The sequence below is a fragment of the Idiotropiscis lumnitzeri genome, chromosome 7 (assembly GCF_059441095.1).
Source record: "Idiotropiscis lumnitzeri isolate Australia: NSW breed Sydney's pygmy pipehorse chromosome 7, RoL_Ilum_1.0, whole genome shotgun sequence".
NCBI lineage: Eukaryota > Metazoa > Chordata > Actinopteri > Syngnathiformes > Syngnathidae > Idiotropiscis > Idiotropiscis lumnitzeri.
This window is the reverse complement of record NC_142397.1, coordinates 8,707,659-8,732,405: the sequence shown is the minus strand read 5'-3', so window position 1 is coordinate 8,732,405 and position 24,747 is coordinate 8,707,659. Positions and strand designations below refer to the sequence as shown.

At 38.2% G+C, this 24,747-nt stretch overlaps 1 protein-coding gene across 1 annotated transcript in view; it reads right to left on the bottom strand.

Annotated features, from left to right (window-relative positions):
• tyw1 (tRNA-yW synthesizing protein 1 homolog (S. cerevisiae)) overlaps window positions 1-24,363 on the bottom strand; it is a 30,381-nt gene extending 6,018 nt beyond the window's left edge. The window contains exons 1-14 of the mRNA XM_088301525.1: window positions 24,225-24,363; window positions 23,339-23,466; window positions 23,108-23,239; window positions 22,625-22,726; window positions 20,726-20,920; window positions 19,738-20,013; window positions 17,246-17,347; window positions 16,227-16,350; window positions 14,828-14,880; window positions 14,633-14,751; window positions 12,860-12,969; window positions 11,944-12,121; window positions 11,542-11,677; window positions 6,833-6,943 (exon numbers count right to left, since the gene is read on the bottom strand). Coding sequence (XP_088157651.1) covers window positions 6,833-6,943; window positions 11,542-11,677; window positions 11,944-12,121; window positions 12,860-12,969; window positions 14,633-14,751; window positions 14,828-14,880; window positions 16,227-16,350; window positions 17,246-17,347; window positions 19,738-20,013; window positions 20,726-20,920; window positions 22,625-22,726; window positions 23,108-23,239; window positions 23,339-23,466; window positions 24,225-24,327 — 1,869 coding nt within the window. The 5' untranslated portion in view covers window positions 24,328-24,363. The remainder of the gene's footprint in view (window positions 1-6,832; window positions 6,944-11,541; window positions 11,678-11,943; window positions 12,122-12,859; window positions 12,970-14,632; window positions 14,752-14,827; window positions 14,881-16,226; window positions 16,351-17,245; window positions 17,348-19,737; window positions 20,014-20,725; window positions 20,921-22,624; window positions 22,727-23,107; window positions 23,240-23,338; window positions 23,467-24,224) is intronic.
• Between the last annotated feature and the right edge of the window lie 384 nt (window positions 24,364-24,747).

The window sequence follows — 24,747 nt, the reverse complement described above, 5'->3', positions numbered from 1 at the left end:
TTTAATTTAATTATTTATTAAATTTGCACTGGAGAGGGGAGCGCTCCAATCTCATTGTACAATGACAATAAAGGGCATTCTGATTCTGATTCTTAAATTTTACCCCAATATCCACAACGTTTTGTGAGTAGCGTATAATGAGGAAAATTCCCAGCAGACAGCACCTTGCTGCAGTAAACGATTGGAAATCAGTGCTTAGAGGTGACTGGATACATTATTTTTTTTTTTTTTTATAGTGGCTGACACTTCTTCCCTTTGCAGATTGTTTGTGCATTCGGGACACAATGGATGACGGTGGCTGCACCTGGAGGCTCACTGAGTAACAGCCCAGCACAACAGAGTCGCCATAAATCACTTGGTAGAGGCCCAGACGACGGCCGGCGGGGTTGGTGGCGTGTTTTTGGCAGAAGAGCCGATGATAGCCTTGATATATGAAAAGCCGTGTATCCTTCAGGTCATGTGACTGATGGCTTTGCACCAATCATTGATGTTGTTTGCGTGTTAAAAAGTAAAAACCCCAGACACGACATTTTCATTTGTGTGACAATATAGAATAAGACATTTGAATTTATTAAAAGACACTTTTTAAAGTATTCATTGGCACTGGTTCTCATTTTCTCGCTGTCAAGAAATGATGGTATAACAACATGTGTGTGTTTGCTCAAAACTAAGTGAAACAACAAGGTCATTAAATATTGTACAGTTAACCAAAATTGTCAGGCAAACCATATCATTTTGTTAAACAAAACAGCATATATTTACGCATATTTTTTAAAATGTATTTTGTACTATTTAGCATTGTTTCTAACGCTGCAGCAACCTTTATTATAACTTGTGTATTTTTTTTAATCTAATACGTATTAACATTTTTATGTATTTTATATCTTATTTAATAATTTTAGAAATATACAAATATTTTTGTCCCATGATTTTTGTATATTATAGTTTAGCAGTTTATTTTAGTATAGTTTTGTATTATATTTAAATTTTTACTAATTTTTTGCCTAACTTTATTTTACAGCATTTTAATAAATTTTAATGTTTTATTTTTGTGTGAATATTTTTTTCATTTGTTTCGTAGCAAAATGTTTTTGGTTCGTTGAAAATATTAGTAAAACACAACACTTAATAGTTTATCATTTTTTAAATATATTGACAGTAAATACCAAAATGCTCAACCAAACCCACAGTGGGTTTACATAGACCCTTGTAATACAGTTCAATCGGAACAGCGAGACTGTGTGCCCTAACTTATGAGGTACTCGGCCAAGTAGATATGTCGCAAGTCAAATGATGGGATACACACACGGATACACAAAAACATTGTATCGGTCTTTCGGGGGTACTAAGACATTTCATGGCCGCAAATTAACGCTTTGGGAAAACGCTATAAATATACTGCGGCCACTATTGATTTTAATTTTCCACCCACATTTATGTCTGAGAATCCGTAAGGAAAATAAAAAGTGGAGTGGGTTGTGTTGAAAGCAAGTTTATTGGTGTGTCTGTTTAATCAATAACACTTATTGATGCAGCAGAGAGACAATCAATCAGGCCTCCAACGAGTACAAGACACCAAAGAAGAAAATGATTAACTAGGGATGTTCGGACAAAAGGCAGAAAATGTGACACTGAATTCAATTATTGCCTGCTTTCTGCACCACAAGCACACACATCCTGATAAATTAAAGAACACATTATTTACACTCACTGGACGCTTCATTAGGCACACCAGGAATGCACTGCACGAGTTCAGCGGTGAATTGCTCTGGTTTTGCAAAGAACATAATTTTTGTGATTTATATGTTGACAAGATCCCAGTTTGTGCTTATACTCTTGGAAATAAATTGTAACCCAAAAAAAATGCAGTGGAGACTGAAAACAATCCTTTTCATATGAGGGAGTATTAGGGACAATTTGAAAGATTTAGAATGTAATTACGTTACAAAAAGTGTTTCCATTACAAGAATGGAGTCTTTGTTTCAAGTTAAATAGTCCCATTTTCAAGGTCACAATCTTTTACAACTGGGCTGTGGCATTGTTAGGAAATAACCAATCACATTCAAACTGACGTGAAATGAGAGCCACACGTAGCGCTCACTATCTGCAGTGCCTCTGATTAACCCAAAATTAAGTTCGGGTGTTCTAGTAGGTTTTTCCTGCCTGGTTTTATCGGATGTTCTATACTTTGCTACAATGACGTGTTTTGAGTTGTGTGGTTGAAACGCTCTCTGTCGAGCTGGCTAGCGGACCAAAACAACAATGTTAGAAGCTAGCTAGTGCAGTAATGTTGCTTCTGAATGTCGTGACAAATTGATTTTCAACCCAATAATACTCAAGATTTCATTAGATAGTTGTAGGTTCTTGTAATTTGCCGTGTTTTAAAAGATGTTGCTTAACGCTCGCTGGCACGCGGTCGGCGCTAATAGCGTCGAGGCTAGGCTGCTTCTGAATTGTTTGGCAGTCATTTTTCATTGTTTCATTCAATAATGTCATGTAATCATTATCAGGAAGTAATGTTGCGGCTCGAAGTGAGTACGTAGCGGATTTAGTGCATTCCCATTCCCTAGGGAGATTGTTTTTCCACCCTTCGTCATCGTCTACCCAAACAAGTCAAAAGCGGGAGGGTAAAGACAAAGATAAAGACTCAAGGGGAAGTAATGGGATTGGGCCTTAGCCCAGTCTAGTTCTCAGTGAGGTCAAAAGTCCCCAATGAGTGCATCAGGTAGCATTATTGATATAAACATTAGTCAGCACTTGTTGTCAAGTGACAAATGAGAAGGTCGCGGTACTAATCGATAGTGGATATAATTTAGCCGAAGCACAGCAATGTTCTCTACAGGCAACACCGAGGCAGTGGATATGTAAACACAGCATGGTTAAATCAATATTACGAGAGGAAAAAAATATATATTAGGGAGCGCTTTGAAAATCTATCACTGTCTACAAGCAGCACACACTGACTCATGACTCCCAAACGCTTCAGAGTGCACAGCGCTGCAATTCAAGAACACATTTTGAATCCGCAGCGATCCCAAGACAAAGCTTGCAGGACTGTGCAAAAGTCTTGGGACATCATGAGAGAGCTAATATACAGTACTGCCTATCTTTGGCATTTGCAAATGAGTTAACTGTGTCAATTTAAAGTCTGTTGCTAACCAAAACAGCAACAACCCGGTGAGGCGCATAAACAAGTCTCTCAGATGACTGGATGCGACTTTAGCACAGGACGTCCTTTGAGGGGCATTAAAAAATGAAGAGGCTGCTAATTGCGGTTGGTTATTGCTACTAAACGGCAGCACCGCGGGGAAAACATCAATCAGCTGGCGAGTGATAACAAGCGCCGGCGACACTGGTGGCTCGTGCTTTCTCCCTCGCACCCTCGTTCCCCGACAGCAATAATACAGAAAATGTGATTAAAAAATATTTTAAACATCAACAACAAACAGACAAAATAAAGCAAATATTGTAAACAGGAAAATTTAAATAAATAAAATACAGATATAAATCAGTTAAATTGATATTCAATTAAATGTTGACTCATCTTTTTTTAAGAACTTTAAAGAACAGATTTAAAGATTAAACGTCCTTTTTAAGCATAACAATGGTCAGTGCCCTTGTTTTGTGTTGCGCACAGCTTTTTATGACAAAGATATTTACATTAAATATATTTACTAATATTTCCGAATTGAGGGTTAGTGTTCAGCATCGAGGAAATTTGAAAATCTCTTTGAAACCCGCTGTGCTCGGAAAAAGTTGCCATTTTTTTAACTCGGCATCGAAATAGATTTAGAGGCACAATCATGCCAACGTTGATTAAAAAAATTGCTGCTGAAAGGAATATTCAACTCTTCATCTAATTCTAAATTATGCGTAAACCGACTTTTACAACTTCAGTGTGTGTTGTGTGAACAGGTGTTTCTAATGAAGTGACTGCTGAGTGTATGACCCGCAATAGATGACATCATCATAATCAGAATCATCATTCAGGTCTACTTGTTCACACCGGATAAGCAAAAAAAACACAATGGGCCAAATGGAGGAAAAGATATGAGACGAGCAAACAAAACACAGATTGTCTCCGTCAACAGACGAGGCGGTTGGAGGAGGATGAAAGAGCTAATGCGGGTTTAGCTTGTTCGTTTTAATGTGGTCGCAAAGTGCATAGCAAGCAAGTCTCCAAAACCACAATTCATTACAAGAAAGACGCGCGCACAAGCATGCGCACTGACACACTTGTCATCAACCTAGAAAGATTTGTTTCTCATTAAAGTGATACGGCACTGAACTCACAACTGTACTTTATATGCGCAACAACGGTCTACCTATGGTAAAAAACGGAAACACCTTGTATATTTGCATGCAGCAGCATCCTCATTGTTCATCACCAATTAAGAATTGACAGTCCAAACACAAAAGTATGTTACAGTGAACCCCTTGTGTATCAGTCATCTTTCACAAGGGCGAATTAAGAGTTGCGACTCCTGTGTAGTACCGTGTTGTGCTACAAAATGCCGGGCAGCACCGAGCTCTACTGGGAGAGATGCAGTGTAATTAAGAGCAAGAAGAGGCGTAGCGCAAAATTACAAAACATAAGATTTGAAAATATATTAATTTATATATATTCTTAGAATAATAAATTATATATATATATATATATATGTATATATATATATATATATATATATATAAACACGCTAAAATATTACAAATGATCTGAAATTGCAAAAAGGTACAAAAATACCTATTTTAAAACATTACTCAATAAAGTTCTTCTTATTATCATTATTATTATTATTATATAATTATTCAATAAAGTACAATAAATTACAAAATATTTGAAAGCACTTATTAGGCAAGAGATTCACAAGTTAGAAAACAAAAGGGTGGGGAAAAAAGCTTCATTAAAAAACAAAACAAAAATAAACTATTATGACAAATATACACCACAAAAATATGTCAAATTACGAAAATGACAAATTCTAAATATTAGCCCCAAAATACAAAAAGGCTTGGATTATTTGGCTTTGCTGCGAATCGCTGGACTAATATTTAGTTGGATAAACACAGTTGCTGACAAATGCTTCACAACTGTGTTACATTACCCATCCACATCAAAAGTCCTCTGTTCCTATTTTGAAAACCACAGCGCAAACACCTGCGAGAAGCTTTTTTTTTCCCCCTCTCTTTCCTGCGGCACCTGCACAAAAACAAAAAGCCTCACGCCGTAGCGTACCGACTTGTTCAATTATTTACTCGAGTTTGTCACACGTGCGAGGCGCCCGTTCGCTCGCGCCCTCCATCATCATTTGGGGGCCCTTCTGTCACTATGGACGGACTCCGGACTCACTCTGGGGGAAATAATGGGCTGGGGGAACGTGGCATGCTCTTGATTATGAATGAGAGGGAAAAAAAAAAAGAGGACGCATTCCCACGAGAGGCTGCCTGCTGAATGCTAACAAAGAGCCTCACATGCTCTTTTGCTTCTGGAATGACAAGAAAAATCATTTGGGTGCACCATCAATTGCCAGTTTAAAGATTTATTTAACCCTCAGCAGGACTTGCCGGATTTTACGAGTCTTTCTCGGCTTGTTTGTGCACAGAACTTATCAGGGTTTCCACACGACAGTCGGAAATGACAAAATCGGATGAGATCCTCTTTTTTCATTCATCTACATTTCGAAGTGACCTGATTCAGATTTACATCCGATTTTTTCTGTTTACGCATATCTCAATTGAGACAGTTTAGAAATCCAGCCTGAACTGCTGACGAGAGGACAAACGCTGTCTGATGAGGACACGTGTCACAGTCGCTCACTTTGTCAATTATTCATCTCCGTGCTCAAAAATAAATAGACTTGCATGCAAAAGGACCCGCACGTTGTTAAATAATAAACCTCTCATGTCTTTTTGACTGTGCTAAAAAGGAATCCTAATACCTGACAAGATACAGTTTTAGTGGGCTTTTATACTTTGAATACAAGTTGTGATTTGCGTTTTGACTTGCGTTTTTGTTTCTAATGATTTCAGTTGGGTTATTCTTATACTTTTACATTGACACAAACAATGCAAGTCAAATCATTAGGTTCATTTGTGCTGTCAAAATTCAACCAAAGCAATAAGGATCAACTTGTTACAAAAAAATATTAACATTAAATTTGGGGAAATGTTCAGGTATGTCTAACATTTGAAATCAATTTGAAAAAATTTTTTTAATAAAATCTAAAATAAAAAAATTTTGGCGAAAATGACCATTTTTAAAAATACACAGAAAATGAAAACTGGCAGAACACAATATCACAAAAAACTGAGTAATAAAAAAAATGAAATGATTAGAAATAAAATCGAAAATGGAAAAATATTGGGGCAGAAAATCAAAGTCAAACAACAATCGTAACAAAAACAAAAATTGTAAAGAAAATGTAAAAATGTGAAAGAAAAATTAGATTCTAAATTTTGAAAACTATTAAGACAACAAAAAAAATCTCAGTTTTCCTAAAATATCTAAAAATCCCAAAATATTGAGATTTGTACCAAAAAAAAAATAATAATAATTTAAGCACCAAACAAAACAAACAATATCTTCACTGGCTTCCTGTTCTTTAGTTGTAAAACTTTGAAGTGAGCACAGACGGCGCATTGCGTGTCAGCCAGCCAGCCGCTGGCGCTCTTGGCATTCACGCGCATTATCAAAAGAAAAAAAGAATGAGGCTTTGCTGTCTGATGTCTCCCAAGACGCCCGCCATGTGGATGCATTCCAATAACACACACACACACATACGCACACACGCACAGACACACACAAGAATAATGACACGGAACCGTATCCTACCTTGACCTCGATAAAGTCGGGCTGGCCTAAGGCGACAAGCTCAGAGTAGGCCGTCATCTCCTCCACGTTCCATGCCTTCACTAGCGTCAGTCGGTACACCGTCCTTTGCCTCTGAATCAGAGAAAACACACACATCCATTAGAAAAATGCAAAAAAAAAAAAAAAAATTACTATAATAGAAAAATGCTTTGCAAAAACAAGAAAAATACAGCCCAAAAATTCCTGATCGTTTTAAAAAGAAAATAAGAACAATAAAGTATATCAGGACTAAAATAAAAAAATCCACAAAACAACAATAGAACTTGAAAGATTAGCCAAACTTTGGAAAAATGTATAAACTAATATTTTAAAATGGAAACAAAAAATATACCAGACTATAATATCAAATCTCTTTAAAAGAAAAATACTAGTACAAAATACGATGATAAAAAAAGTACATCCATCCAAACTACTACAAAATAGCAGGAACAAACAACCCAATTATTGACCAATTTGACATTATCCAAATGATTGAGAAAAGCAAAAATATTACAAATTATATTAAAAACAAAATAAGAAAATATTAAAACCAAAATGTAAAAAGAAAAATATTGCACAACAAATCTAGAATTTCCATATTACATCAAAAAATAAATACTACAAAACAGCTCTTAAAATATGAATAAATTGCTTCCAAATGTAAAACTATTACAACCAAATAGCTACTGTGTAGGTGTGTTCGAAGTGATGTACAAAGTGGCAAACAGTATGGAGCAAAAGAGCAGGGCTTGCGCGTTTATGTATGCGTGTGTGTGTGTGCGTGCGCGTGTAATTTGCAATAAAATAAAACACCTTCCCCTTGGTGCCTGGCCAGGACTTGATTGTTGATTCTAGGAACACAACTTGCGGTGTTCCGCGTGAAAGACGCCGCAGCGCTGCAGTGAGCGCCGAGAGAGCGAATGGAAATAGAATGGAAAAGGAGGGGTCGCCCAGCATTTTAAATGCTACAACAAAGGCAATTGGATGAGGGAATATGTTGTACACTGTGAACTTTCCCTGGGCGGATTACAAAAACGAAGCGAAAACATTGGACTAGTGCTGTTCAAATGCTGCAGGATGACGTCGGCCGGGGTGTCAAACTCATTTTCACTCTGGGCCACGTGGTACTTGTGGTTTCCCCTCAGAGGATCGTGAGGACTGTGAAAATTATGCAAATGTAGAATCCCCTCATCATATAATATATACACAATAACCGCTTTTCATCGTTATATACAATCGTCCATCAATGTTTCACTGTATCGCGTGTTTTTAATCGAGCGTATCGAATTTTGCAGCATGAATTTTTGCTATATTGTGCTATTTTACGGTCATCATTTTTCCAAACAAAATGACCATGTAACAAGCACATTCATAAACTATGTGGACACCCACAACTGATGCCAAAAGGCACTCAATCTTTCAAATTGAGCCAGCCGCTGTCCTGAGCCAACAACAGCCAACTCTACACTCTCAGTCAGTGACATTCAACAAGCCACACACGTTCAAAGTCGCAGAATGTGAGGGTGGCGATCAAAGTGGACAGTAGTACCTGTATTTGTTTTCTTGTTTAGAAATTCCAAATACATCATGAAGGGATTACTTGATAGTCGAGATGATCTGTGATCAATTCTAAAACAAACACAAAAAAAAACTCGATAGCCCCAGCCCTACAAGCTAGACCAGCCGCCAATAGAGGGGAAAAAAAAATAAAAAATCAAATGGTAATTGATAAACACCCCAAAAGCTTCATAAATACCTATAGATGCCACAAGATGGCGGCAATGCACTTTTCTTCAATTAGACAAGGCTATGGCCTGACTAAATTTACCTCCTCCTTTCATTTCAACATAATTCCTTGGTCACAAGATGGCAGAAAAGCAATGCTTTTATGTAAGACATGGCTTGAGCCTGAGCTCATTATAAAAGTAAATGGGCGAATTTTTCAGCAAATGCGAGATATGTGCCCTTGAAAAATCTGCAAACAGTCAAATGTGCAGGGTTTCACTGTAATCCGTGTTAGCCCTCAATAACACCCCCAAAAAACTCATGTAAAAAAAAATAACACTCGACAGTATTGTACTGTAAGAGAATCATGAATAGCCTCATAAAATAGAAAGTAAAGAATGGAATTGAACATTTCCTTTTTACTTTCATTTTTGTGTGTCTTTTTAGCAATGGTTTCATGCCATGGTTTATTTTATGCTTTGATCCAATTGACGTTATTTTCTTCTCAGGTCTCACTTTCATAGGACCCAAGGTTAGAATTTTTTTTTAGCAAAATACGTGTATGAAAACACATTCACATTTGACAGTGATGTATTTTTCAGTACCATGCAACCCCTCTATGAATAAGACCACAGTTTTAAAAACCTGTTGACAACCTGGGATACTGGAAAAAAAAAACGCACTAGCAGCTTGAGAGCCACATTCATTCTGGAGAGGGAACAACTGCAGGCAGGAGAGAGAACAGGTGGTGGAGGAGAGAGAACAGGTGGAGGAAGAGAGTAGCAAGAGAAAACGGATGGAAAGAGAGTGAGCGAGAGAGAACATGAGAGAGAGACAAAGAAACAAAGACAGAGAGAGAGAAACAGAGGGAGAAAAAAAGAGAAATAGAGAGAGAGAGAGAGCGAGAGAGAAAAAGAGAGAGAAACAGAGGGAGAAAGAAAGAGAAAGAGAGAATGACCAACAGAGAGCGCGAGAGAGAGAGAGAGAAGGAGGGAGAGAGTGAGAGAGAGAGCGAGAGACAGACAGACGGAGAATAAAAGAGAAAGACAGACGGACAGAGAGAGAGAGAGAGAGAGAGACAGAGAGACAAACAGACAGAGAGAGAGGGGGGGGGTGAGAGAGAGAGAGAGAGACAGACAGACAGACGGAGAATAAAAGAGAAAGACAGACGGACAGAGAGAGAGAGAGAAACAGAGGGAGAAAGAAAGAGAAAGAGAGAACGACCGACAGAGGGAGAGAGAGAAAGAGAGAGAGAAACAGAGAGGACTAAAGGGAGAAAGAAAGAAAGAAAGGGAAAGAGAAAGAAAGAGAGAGGGTTGAAAGACAGAAACAGAGAGAGGTCCACTAGATGATTCTGCCGGGCACCAATGGTATGCTCTTCAAAAGTAAAATTGACGACACAATATTGGATTTATTATACATACAATCCATGTTTTGGTCTTAGGTTAGGCTTCCGCTAGGTAAATGAACAAGGAGAGAGTCTACGAATCGACTTCAAATATAGTTGTCAACTTACTAAACACTTTATGTGCAATCTTTTAGGTGCTCACAAAATTGCCAACAAGTGTGCTGTAAATTTGAATCATTAAGTCATAAATCAGATCAAATCTGCGGCTTTGTCCCGTCAACTTTTCATCTATTATAAAGCAATGATATGGAAACATGCGGATCAAAAAAATCAATAAAAAATTGGTGGGACAAGTAAAAGTGCAAGATTGACAAAAAAAATGCTAAACCACCATTTTGAATTGACTTTTAAATTGTACACATCTCTAAAAATAATAATGAAGCCCAAATTGCAGTATTGCAATATAAAAATTGCATTATATGACATTGTGATGCTAATTTGAATTCAATTAATCGTCCAGCCCAATTATATAGTGCAGATTTATACCGACTGGGGATGAGCCAGGAACATATTCCGAATGTTAAACGGGTTAAATGTAAACAACTCTGTCTTGAGAGTACGTATCGACAGACGGATGAGGCGGCTGCAGGACACCGGCTGCGCTAATGGACTTTTCTTTTCTTGAAAAGAAAAAGGCAAGCTAGACCTTTTATCCGGGCGCTCCCGCGAGACACGGATACGTTTTAAACAGAAATGGACGCATGCTGGCACGCCTCACATCCAGCGGGAACAGACACAAAGGTTTGACGTTTTAAAGCCACCGATGAAGAGTGGATCGAAGCGGGTAAAGTGTTTTGGCATTTACAGTCTGATGCAGTCTAACACAAACACTTACTTTGTAGGTAGGGACTTCAATGAATATGTCAGTTCTAAGGTCAGGTATCAAAAACATCACTAATTCTCTTTTAAATTAGAGAGAAAATAACATCAATGTGAACAAGGCAAACAGAAGCACAATGACAAAAAGCTATATATTTTTTCTTTAAAAAAAATACAATAAAAGAAATGTATTCTCTAAACTAAAAAAAGAGTATTATTAAAATAACTTTCTTTAAAAACAAGAAAATTAAGAAAAGCCTCTTTTCCTGACCTAAAATGCATTTTTGAAAAAATACTTTTTTCAAATGTTAAACATACTAATTTCTTCACCCCAAAAAAACTGAATTTTGTCAAAAAACAGCTCATTGGAAAAAAGAAAAATAAAAAAATACAAAAAATGATTTGTTTCCCCTCCACCAGAAATGTTCAACTTTTACGTTTTCATTTTTATACAACAATTTTTTTTAATGGTCGTAGAAATAAACAACTTTTAGCCCAAACACTTTTTAAAAGGACTGGCAAAGTAATACTATTTTACGGGACAAAAGGCGAGTTAATTCTTGTAAAATGACATCATTTATGGAAATAAACAATTTAATGACTTTTCCAAAAGATTCCTTAATCTTGGGGAAAAAAAACAAAGTGTGTATTTTTTTTAAGGAGTGCATCTTTTTCCAAGTAAAAAACAACCACAATGGTGACAGGATTCAAGTTTTATCAACTGGTAAAGTGTTCTAACCTTCTCAGCCAGCGCCTTGAGGCTGTCCAAGAACCGTGTCCAGAAGTCCTTAAAAAGCGGCCTGTCAATCTTCTTCAGGCTCTCCTGGGTGCTGGCATCCACGCTAACGTACAGCTGAGTGACTGGCTCCAAGCTCCTAAAAGCACCACATATTACTGAGCGGTCACCAATTAACTCCCAGAGACGATGTGGAGGAGGAGGATGGAGAAGTCAAGTCGGGTAGAACAGATTAATGGCATTTTAATTCATTTCAATGGGGAAAGCTGATTTGATATACTGTATAGTGGATTTCACGATTAATCCTGACGAGTTTGGTACAGACGGTTTAAAAAACCGAAAAAAATAAAACTAATCTGACAGCAGCTGGCTGCAAAGCATTGAGATTGAGAACGGCAACGCTACCTGATTTCCTCGGGGAACTGAGCGTTGGTGACCAGGAAGCTGGAAATGCGTTGGGAGTGGAGGAGGCGCACAAAGCGGTTGATTTCGGGGTACATGATGGGCTCGCCCACCAGGGACAGAGCGCAGTGCTGCACATTCAGGCCCTCCTCATAACGATCCAACTTCACGCCGGGGACGCCTGGCGGGATAAAACCCAGCGCTGTAATTTCAATTTCCGCTCAACACAACAACATGTGGAGGTACAGAAAACCTCTTCTTACTGCGATAGATCACTGCTATACAGAAATGATTCAAAAATAATAGCTGTAAATAACACATTTAAACTCGAGAAAACAAAATTCACAATCATTTGCTCTCTTACTGCCAAGAAACAGAAGATTGATCACCTTGCGGAAAAGAAAATGACTCTCTGGCTTGCACAGTTCTCCAAATTAGAGAAAAAAGCTTGCTTAAAGCTGTTCTTTATTTATTTACTTAAGCTTATTTTTATTTCTACTTAATTGATGCAGGTAAGGCAATTGAGGGCAGATTCTCATTTGCAATGCCATAAAGAAAACAAAAATCAAACCAAATACATAGACAAAGAAACTATATAATGTGATATCAATCGTCACTCCCAGTCGAGGTTTACTGTAAAACTGTCATACAATCGAAATAGAATTAAATTCCGTACATTTAAATGTCCACCCAAACCTTTACTTTCGTCTTAACAAAAGTCATCATAAGATGTAGCATGGAGCATCAACGCATATAAAAAGCATAAAATAATGCTCACAATGGGAAACAACTAATGTTAAAACATCAAACGTGGTTCTAAATTACACTAAAGGAGAAAAATGGCATTCTTAGGAGAATGAAGTTGCAATGAAAGTTTCCAAAAAAAATAAATAAATAAATCTCCCGGGGCACCACTGACCTCGAAATTGTCGGATCATGTTCTGATGCTTCTCCAGTGCATCCTGGAGGATCTTCTCAGCGGGATCCATCTTCCAACGCCACTCGGTGCCCACCGGGTTAGTGTGGTGCCTTGTGGTCAAGCGCGCACATAAATAAAACAATGTCAAAATGGGATTCATCTGAGCTTTCGTGAGAGTTCCTCACCTGGAAGATATTTACTCTCAAAGGGCATAACATTCGGTGCAATTGCAAAATTTAATGACACCCAGTGCAAGGGTTTTATTAAAAATTGATTGTTGTGCTTGTATTTGTACGCTGATGTAAATGATATATAATATGAAATATGAATAGCAATCTTTCTGTTAACATTCAGACCTTGTTGGGTTTTGGTTGGTTGAGTTTTTAGGCAAATTTCTTTTGAAAGAACAAATGTAATGAGCTAATGAGAGCAGAGTTGAATTTGCTTCAAGATAAAAAGCTAATTTTGCTCAACAAGGGGTTTTATAAATGGAATGAAAAAAATCTTTCACGAATTAAGTTGCATTTTGGAAGAAAAATTGCATTTAGATGATTAAAATGAATATTTTTTTTCAATAAAAACTTTTATTTTATGAGAACTTTATGAGATTAAGTTATATTAACAAATAAAAAGTTTTCTAAAAAATGAAAAAAATAGATTTTCTTTTAATAAATAAGTTATTTCTACCTATTTCTATTAATAGTATATATCTACCTATTTTTCTGTGATAATGTCATATTATGGGCCTAACATTTCTTTTTTTAAAAAAGAGAGAAAAAAGTTAGAAATTAGAAGAATATTGTTTCTTATATTATAAACCTTTTTTTAAGAACTGTTATTTTACAAGAATACAGAAGTCTTTATTAGCCCCCACCACTGAGATGAAAGCTCACATATTTTTTGCAATTTCCAAACATAACAATGGAAAAGTAAAAAAATAAATAAAAATAGAAAGTTCTAACCTAAAGAGAATAAAATTCCTGAAAATAAATTACAATAAAAATCTTATAATACACATAATGTTTTTCAGGGTACAAAGTAATAATTTCATTTCTTAGGCACTCTATTAGATTGGATTCCCCTGGCATCGTTACACTATTACAAAATACAAATACACACACAGTCGTGTCGATTTTATTTAATTTTAACACTTGTTTGAAAGTGAGCAAACTGACCCTACGATGACCCAAGACATTTTCTGCAGGTTGTCAGTGGGGAGGGGGTGCACGGTGGGTGCACACGTGGGTGAGTGGCGGGCTGCTGATTTCCTGCCGCCCTCCATTGTCGCTTCTGGACAAAATGTCGTACATGGGGCGACAGGGGGAGCGGCACAGACAGCGACCTTTCAGCTGTGTTTTTGTGAGCCGTTGTCTGCCTCCTGAGAGCAAACTTTTTGATTGGCTGGCCACAATGGGTTCTAAAATTTTAAAGAGGGGCCCGACCAGGAGCAGATGGATGAAGCGTTTTAGTAACCTCACCTCATCGGAGAAAAAAACCCATTTAATTTTAAATGAAAGTGAACAAAAGCATTACAACAATATATATGTCTATGAAAAAACACAGTATTTAGAAAATAAAACATGAACAAGGTTCATTCATTTAATTTTTTTCAAGTTCGGCGGGCCGAATTAAATTTAACGGGCTGCATGTGGCCCCCGGGCCATAGTTTGCCCACGCCTGCTTTATGAATTATCATTGACTCAAGCAGAGGTTTTCCAAATACCACCAAGGACAAATGTGAAGAGTGTGACGTGAAGTAGATGGCAGTCTTACCTCCAGCAGAAGACGCACTTGTTGGCGCAGGCCAGGCTAGGCGTGGTCTCCATGCAGCGGTGGGACTGGATGCCGTAGAAGGTGTGCTTGTAGCAGCCGCCTCGGCCTCGCAGCATGGACTACAAATATATAAACACACACCTTAGATCTCAATCATGCTGCTCAAAAGGGTTTTTAAAAATTCAAGTCGAGCACCTTGGTCCAACGGCACAGTTTCACACCTGAGTGACTTCCAATCAGCTTGTACCCTGAGTAGAGAAAACAAACGGGGCGATTAGGAATAGCTACTCCGAATGCTTCATGGGCAAAACTTGCTTCGGCCCTGAGAAGCATTACAAAGGTGCTGCAATGGACGAGACATTATCTGGATAAGACACTAGAGAACTGTTTCATGACGGCGAACAGAGTTTTGTTCTCCCGGCATGTTGCGCAATAACAGCAAATAATCTCCCACATCCCTAACAAAATGCAGCAGGTCAACATTTGGGGTGGACGGGAGTAACATGTTGCTATTTATAGCGTGGTTGTTGTGTAAGGCTAGCAGCAGGAGCAGAAGCTGAATTGTTGCCAGAGGCTGCTCAATGACTTCTGCAGGTAAGTGAGCCAAAGCGGTGGCTCGGGTGCGAAATAAAAATGTTCCGGACAAAGACACCTTCATTAAAAACATTAGGGGGGGAAAAAAAACAAAAAACAAACATGGATTAAGTGCTTAACTCATTCACTGCCAGCCAAGTAAAAAAAAAAAAGATTTTTGACGTCTATAGCCGTCATTGGCAGTGAATGAGTTAATAATTCAAGCGACAGGGTGGTAGCAGACTCAAAAACATTGCGGCAATGTGACACTTGTCTACCATTATGCCTCTGACAGCTTTCATTCTTGGGGTCTATGACAATTTCGCAACATCGTGCGAAAAAAAGTTTTTGTTAAGTGTTTTGTGATTTTGTCTGAAATGTAATTCACTTTGGCCATTATATTCTAATATATGCTCAGTGCGTCTTTTGCTGTGACATCCTCCACCTGATCGACTCCAACCCACGATCACAAGTGCAAATATTTGAGTTGCTGTTTGTTATGTCTGTTTGCCTGTCGAGTCAAGATGCGGCATTCAAGTTGAACCTCTCGTGGTACGGCTTTTGTGTTTTAGCTCTCGCATTAGGCATCTTGCGTTATGCCTCAGGTATTACAATTCTGTCAGTACGGCTGATGCGGCTGTCGAGTCACCTCTGTCGAGTCAATGTCGAGAGGTACGGATGTCACATTACAGCCCTTAATAAAGAAGCAAAAAACACGCAGGCTCTGGCAGTGTTGACCATATTAGGATTGATTTATGGTTGAAATGAAATAAAGTTTGTCGACTTGGAAGTCAAACTTTGTTGTGCTTGTGGAGACAAGGTGAGGCAAGTGGCGGCAAACATCTGGCCGCCCTCCCTCGGGAATGGCCTATTATTTTTATTACTACCAAGCAATGATGCTCTGGCTCCATCATCATCATCATTATCGCGTTGCACAAACACCTGGCAGATGCTCCTGTGGAGAAAAAAAGCTATTCGCCGCTACATTAAGGACCCAGTGGAGCGCAGTGGTGCGCGCTACCTTGTTTGCTCAGAGCTTCTCTCAGGGCGGGCGTGATCATCTCTCGTCGCTCTTCTTTGCCTTCTTGGTTCCTCCGTGCAACCTTCCCGGAGCGCTTGGCTACCTGCCCGCCGTCTGAGGGAATCTGGGAACGCATACAAACCGTAAAAGATTTATGATAATGGACAAGAGTATTGTTGGAGTAGTTATTTTTGGTTTACACTTCATTTTGCTAAAAATAAATGTAATCCATGCAAGCATGAAAAGTACAATCACTGATTAATTGAAACATACAAGTCAGAGACAATCACGGGTTGTGCTGATTAATGAACATTCTATTGTTATTACAAAATGTAAATACAATTTGGGGGCTGGAACAGATAAATTGAATTTCCATTGATTTCAAAGGGAAAAGTTACCCCGATTTACAAAGAGGTTTCCGGAACTAATTGAGGCCATAACTTGAGGTACTAGTGTCTTAGTTCATAAATTGTGGATGGTGAATCAAAAATGTGACCAAACGCCAGAATGAAGTATTTGACTACATGGACACACGTCGGCTCTTCTGATTAAGAGAATTGGATATCTCCATTTTTAGTCCACAACAGAATCCAGACGCTCGTCCCAATCAATGCATTAATCAATCAAGGGGTGTTGGATTAGATGATTTAATAGTTCAGGCTGGCACTCTTCCCAGTTGACAACACAAGCTCAGTACAAAATTGGTGTGGGAGAACCCAAAGATGGTGACCATCCATCAATATAATTTCTCTGAAATAAACAACCTTTCCATAAAAACTATGCAACTTGTGTTTTTTTTTTTTTGCCCCCAAAAAAAAATTTAAATCCAAAATAGTGTCTTCAATTTCTACAATAAATGTCCATTGAGTCATTTATCATGGCGGTGGGCGTCTGCGCTCTTACGCAAGCCTCATCTTGACGCCAGGGCCTGGTGTGTGGAGTCTACCGGGCCATCTGCCGTTTCTGCGCAAGGCGAAGCTGCTTTCGAGGCACGCAAATAAGACCGGCCGCATACTGACCTCTTTGATGCTGCTCATCAGGCTTCCCAGATCCTCCACGTCCAACACGGAGGGGGAGGTTGACGAGACGTCTTCGTCACTGCTCGACTCCACCGGCTCGTCCTGAAGGAAGCAGCCACAAAAACACAAAGACGTCCAAAAACATGCATGATAGGTTCACCCAGGATGCTAAATTGCTGAAGTGTGAATCTGAGTGTGAATGTTTTTTTTTTTTGTCCATATGTGCCATGTGTGTCTCCCTCTTGCAGCACACCAGATTCAAATGATCAGGATTGTTATCAGGCTTTATGCAAAACCTGCTGACATCTGAAACAGGCTCGACAGGGGCTCTCGAGGACCAGACTTGGCCACCCCTGGTGTGGACTCTCACTATCGTCCAAAGTCAGCCAATCACACCTGCGACCTTAACTCATTCACTATCAGCCAATTTAAAAAAAAAAAAAAAAAAAAAAAAGGATCTTTGACGTCTTTAGCCGTCAATGACAGTAAATGAGTTAATTGTGAGACGCCCTATAAAAACGAAGAAATTGTTTGTAAGCAATTAAATTATAAAGCATCAGTACATAAATACATTAAAAACTCTTAGTTTATTAGATAATTGGCCATTTCTAAACCAATTGAGTACATGTCATAAATTAAAAAATATAATTGTAATTTTATTAGTCAAATAAACTATTTGACATGTTTTTCATACACCTTCATGGTATGAAATGAAATTGCCTCATCTTGATTAAATTCATGATAAACGATCCATTATAATGAGAATAGAAAACAAATTCAAGCTACAGTATTAGCTCTTGATAATGCAGAGAGCTGTGAACTCAAAGTTATTCCAGCTCATGAAGCATCATCCATATCATAAAGCTGACTTGAGAAAAATACTATGATGAGCAAAGCTGTTATCTTGCCAAAAAGTGCCTACTTTGAAGAATCTAAATCAGGGGGTCGCCATCGTGGTGCCCATGAGCACTCGTAGCCCCCAAGGACCACATGAGTAGCCCACGGGCATGTAAAATTAGCATCATCATCGTGATCTGTGTCTTTTCAAATACATGAATATCATTAATTATTAATAATACCATATGATACTATTCGCGGCAATGAGAGCAAATATGTTATTTCAGAAGTGTGAATCAAACTGGTCTTCATGGTAATCTCAAATCCAAAGTGATGCAACATCGCCATTTACAGGGATTTATTCAACATTAAAATGGTTTTCAAAACTGAATTTCACAGACAAGCTGGGTGAGATCCTTTTCAGAGCCTACCGGTTGAATACATACTGGTACGTATGTATACACACACGTTGGTGTCAGTAAACAGTTAGATTCCAGTTGACGACTATAAACATCCACAGAAGGGAAGGAGTTAAAAATCAAATGTGGCCCTTGAGTGCAAAGGTTTGCCTTAAAATAATAACACCATGTCTCCTTTCAGCTTTTAATCAGTGAGAAAACTAGAAGCCTTTGTGTAGGTGTGACATTGGCTTGTAAACGCGACATCCTGACAGACATGAAACGCGTCATTAGCAACTCGAATCTCCCTTAAAAACCGTGTCTGTGTTGAAGCTGCCTCTCGCCATTATTAGACCGTCAAATAGTGGATGAATGAAAAACGGAAATTAGTGTAAAAGTCAAAACCGCTTTAAATGATGAAAAATGATGAGGCCACACTTGTCAGCTAATGCCAGGAACAAGTCTCTGCGACACAGTCGTCTTCCGAGGTGTCCGCTGCCATGACAACGGGTCATCTGTCACACGGTGTGTGTGTGTGTGCGTGTGTGTGTGTGTGCGTGCGTGCGTGCGAAAATGCAGTGATTGGTGAGCAGAGCAAAGTGTCTGGAGGACGGACAGAGGGCTGACATAAATGTCACATGTGAGGCGTATAGCACATTTTGTAACCAAAGCGACGCGCGGCAATATCTATGCGTAGATTTGCAGGGATGAAAACGTGAGATAAATACTTAATTTTCAGGTATTAATGGAATTTACGGACCCTTTCAGCTCATTTTTGTTGTGTAAAGTTTTTGACTAACATCAAATGTCACTAATGGCAAAAAAAAAAAAAAAAAAAAATGCATTAAATGTGTTTTCCCCAAATTATCAAATCAATGTTTACGCAATGTGCATGCTGACAAAAAACCTCAAAAATATGTTTTATATAAATGGCGGGGAAAAAAATAACGCTACTTTTGTTTTATTGAAGCTCCCGAACTTATTTCTGATTTCTTCTGCAACAATGTGCCACAAGATGGCGCCACATCTACAACATGTTGACTCAAGTTGGGGAACTTCACTTCGACAAAAGCAGTGCTTTGCCGCCATCTTGTATCATCTTCAGGCAATTTTAAACGTTTCATGGGGTGCACTGTACTTGAAAAGTGTTTTTAGATTAAACAGTTTTCAAAATGTTTTTACATGATCTCTCTATGATGAGGATTTTCACCTTCTGTGGCTTGGTCTTGAATTTATCCACTGCGGTGAACACCTTACCTCAGAGTAGTTATTATCCAGACCAGCGTTCTTCTCCACTTCTACTTCCTGTGCATCCGTCTTGATGCAGGAAGTGCCCTCCTGGCGTTTCCCACAACAGTTTTCGTCGTCCCGGCAAAGAACCCGCAGACGTTTGAGGAACTTGAGTTTCCAGGCCAGGAAGTCGGCCTGGATGCTGCCGTGAACACTCTTGGCCACATTGCAGTCACCTTCGCCGCGGGTTAGAATGCGAGAGGCACTCAGCATCCACAGCCACTTGTCCACATTCTTGCCCACCTGTAGAGAATGTTTTGCGTAATATAAGTCCACATATTCACAAAAAATATTTTCAAGAAAAAACAACATTTTATAGAAACTGTTGCATATTTCTGAGAAATAATTTCCATACCTGAGAAAATATCATTTTGAGTGAAATAAATTTACATGGTCAAGAAAAATACACCAAGAATAAAAAAAAAGTTGGATACATATTTCAAGCAACAGATATACTGGGGAAAAAATTGTAAATTGGAGACCAATTTTACAGATTTTTGAGAAATATTTGTATTTTGAAAAGGCGGTATGTGTTTAAGGAAAAGAAGTTGTATATTTTCCACAAAATAACTGCAAATTTGGGGAGGAAATTCACAAGTTCCAGATAAAAGTTGTAAATTTGAAAGAATTGTCAGTGTTGAGGAAAGAAGAAAACAATTTGTATTTTAAAAAAAAAAAGGTTGTACAAGAGAGAAAAACGTTTTCAAAGTAAAAAGTCACTTATTTGAGAAAATATTTAACATTATCAAGATTTTTTTAAAATATTTTGAAAAAGGCCTATTTAAGGATTTGAGCTGTTTATTTTAAAGCTCGGAAATTTTCAAGAGAAAAGTCTCTTTTTTTTTTTTCAAGAAAAACGATACAGATATGAAATCAAACGTGAATTTAAGATTTTCTTTTGTGTGCGTGTGCAAAACTATAAATTATATTTTGCGTCCTTTTGGGCCAGCCTTACCGTGTTGTAGTGGGCGGCGTAAAGGGAGTTGCCCAGGCCGAACACAGCGTAGCGGAGGCCCTTCAGGTAAGTCTTCCCATAGCGGAAGTCGGTGGAGGCCTCCTCTAGCCACTTGCAGAACCACTCGGCGTTGTCGGTGGGCTGCCCGTCCGTGTAGGTGGACACCAGGAACACGCACACACATTTGCTGTTGCACTGGGTGACAAAAAATGAGACAACACAATCAAAGAGATTCCAACCATTCCGAAGATGAATGACTCGCAAAATGCTGGTGATGTGGAGATTGGGCTTTGGGGTGAAATTCTAGGATGGGCCTAAAATGGAGTACAACCTCTACAAGTGAACTTAGTTTGACATTGCATAAACTTGTGAAAGCACATTATTTTCCCAATTTAATTTTTAACATTTGTTGAATGCTTGAGGAGCTTTTTGCACAGCTTGGTATTCAACCATGAAGAGCTGAACATTCTTAATGTCCCAAATAGTCTATATTTTGTTGAAAGATTAGATGGATTGTTTTCACTTGAAAACAAGTCCTGTTTTTATTGAAGCAAATATTTCTAAAAAAGGACTTTTTAGAACTGTAATTTTAATACCGTCCTACCGAAATATTTTTTCACAGTTATACCGTCATCAGAATATTATATAGGCCCATGCATAGGCCACATGCATTCAAAGTCACAAATACTACAGTGTTGAATGTGAGTATGGTGACCCCAAGTGGACCAAATAAAAAATAAAATTAAAAAAATATTATATATATATATATATATATATATATATATATATATATATATATATATATATATATATATATATATATATATATATATATATATATATATATATATATATTGTTATGGACTTTTTTTATGCAATTGCTCAAAAAATGAAGGGTGTGATCATTAGAATAATCAATTCAAAAAATGTTTGCTGACCCCAATACAAACACAAAATGTGTGAAAGCATGAAAAAGGTTCATAAGACTATGGAACGGGTGCATAAAGCCTCAAAAATGTATTTTAAAAAAAATTAAATTAAATAAATATATGGTTGCCACTTGGAACATTAACCCACCAGAGATCAACTCAACTACAGTATAGAGTACATTAAAAACACCCAAGAGCAGTTGGTCCACCTTCACTGGGTGCATTTTACTGGAATTGCCATAAAAAACAAATAATTACAAGTGTTATTGTTGGACTGTAACTACAGAGCGTGTTTTTCTGGATTAGAGCCACTTTTCAATGCAGTTTATTGGGAGAAAGACTGGATCCGCCCGCTATAACTACGGTAACTCAGTGTCAGTGTTTATATTTGTGCTTGACCTTTACTGGGAAGAAAATAATATCTCCCTTGGAAGTAGCTCCAATAAACAAAGAACATGACTCTTTAGTGTCTATTTCTGTATTTCATTTTTAAGGCACTTTAAGCCACCTTATTAGACGCAAATTGCATATTTATAACGTTATTTTAAGTTCAATGTTCATAGCAGAAATATAACAGCATTGTATACAAATAATAAAAACCACTGACCTAAATTAACCATTGTGTCAAACCATATTCTGATTTCTTGAGATATCTGTACAAAATGATGCACCACATCCTAAGATGCAGCTCTTTAAATTTCAATTGATCCAGATCAAGACACCAATGAATACACATTAATATATTAAAATGTGGTCTAAGTGCATCCTTGTGGGTACTGCCGTTGTTCAAATACTGCATTTATTTTTAAAGATTTCTGAGGAAGGTGTCCTAGTTTTCCTGAAGGAAGCCTTTTGACAATATGAATTAGCCTGCCACTGAGGTTGTCATGATGAGTACAGGTGGCCAGGTTGGTGCAGCTCTGACGCTCTGCGTCTCCTTATCGGGCCTCCAAAGTAGCCTCTGTCTTACCTCGTCAGCCAGCCGATCGTCAGGATCATACTCCTTCATGTCGATAACTTCTGTCGTGAGATCCAGACTCCTCACGTCTGCTGATAGCTCCTTTGCGAAACCCTATGGAGTTGTGGGGTGGAAGCCAAGTGTCACCATTAGTGTTTCAAAGGGGTGGAATATCACCGGAAAATGTCAGCTTTTTAAATGTCAGGAAAATTTACAGTCAATTTTCACTGAAGATTAAAATGGGGAAATTTGGAAATACTACTAATTAGAAACTGTGTAAAGGGCCAACCTGAGTAGGAGTCAGAGCTCCCGATGTCACACACAAGGCCACACCTCTTAGAGGCACACATCAACACAAATACTACAGTGCGCATGATTGATTGATTAATCATGTCAATGAGTATATTTTAAAGTTCCCACTTTGAAATTTCTCAGTACTGTCATATGGAAATGTCAGCTTTGTGGACGAGTGATAAGTGTAAACAATATTCATACCTGTGCTGTTCCTGTCTGAGAGCCAAAGAAGATTTTCACTCCTGACACGTGAACCTCAGCACGTTTATCACAGCACTTGTCTTTCTTCATAGCTTCGTGGACCCGGGAGCTGACGTCCTTTGAGAAGCTTTTCTAAAAGACAAAACAAAAAGGTGTTATTTTATTATTATGAAAACAATGATTGGTGGCGCATACACAAATTGAGTCCTCCTAAGTGACGAGCCAACGTACCTTCTTGAGGATCATCTTGAGCGAAAGCCAGAGCGCAATGGCAAGCGCGGCAACCGTGTATAAGTAGAGCCGGTTGTGCCATATGTATGCGGCGTAATTTTCGTAGGCACTGTGGGAGGAGGGCGAAACTGGAAAAAAAAAGAATATCATAATCAACACTTTTGCACAATGAGCATATGTGTGACAAAATGACAAAGCAAATGTAAAGATAATACTGGTGAAATGTGATGAGTTGTTTTTTTATTAGATTTGGAGGATACTTTTTTTGTTTGTTTTCTAAACAATTTTAAAGTGTTCCTAGCGTGCTTGCAAAATGTTTTGTCAGTACACCCCAAGAACCAAAAATTACGACTACCAAGTCATTGGGGATTAAAGCTTTATTATATATATACAAATATGGAGACTAGTCTAGTTTTGACGTCACCCTGGCGGAGCTCGCTCACGTACAGGTTTTCAGAAATAATCACAAGACTTTTACTCGGTTGTTAGTAGGGCTGGCAGGCACTCTACGGACAAAATATGTGCATAGAAAATTGATACAACAATTTCCAATTAAATGCCGCTTTTAAAAATAGTTAGCAATTGAGTTCAGTGAGCGCTGATGATGACAAGAAAAGTAGGGGGCGCTATTTCGTTAATTTAATGATACGATGAAGAAGAGAGGAAACATTTACGAGCATTAAAAGAGCTTCCTCACAAAAGATACGTTTATTTCGACCATTTAAATCAGAAATCGGGTGAAATCTATCTAAAACACAATAGGAGGGCACCTGCGATTGCTTTGTGAAGTGTTTGTAATGACCGTGTATGCTAGCTAAAAGCGTTCCCTTCGTTTCATACACATAACTTTACTGAATGGATTAATTAAAAGTTTGAATAAGATCACCTTTTGTGTCCGATGCAGTCGCACAAGTTTCGAAAAGGATTGCGAGGACGAAAAATCCATGCAAGGCTCCAAACGCTTCGGTTGAACACATATTTGAAGTCATCAGTTGCAGTGGGTCATGTGCGGAACCATTACTGTTTGGCCGAAAAGCATCATGGGGGATGTAGTACTTAGTGACTGAAGTTACGCATACCGTAACACCCATTTCTTTTGTTGTTTAGATAAACACAAAAATAACAATACATTATATTTCTTGTGCAAACGCACATGCCAAAATACATGGCAATAAACATTCTCACACTCAAAGAGCATCTTGTGAAATGACTTTAGGACCACTGGCGTCTACGCGGAAGTATACCGCCACCTGTCGCGAGGAGATTATACGAAACAGAAAACGCGAGAAGGTATCAAAACGAACACATTGGCATATGTATAACCTGTGTTAATGTTTTGTTCATTTTATTGTATTAGATCAAGACTAAATTAAAAACTTTATTTTTATGCTTTATAGACAGTTTTGGTG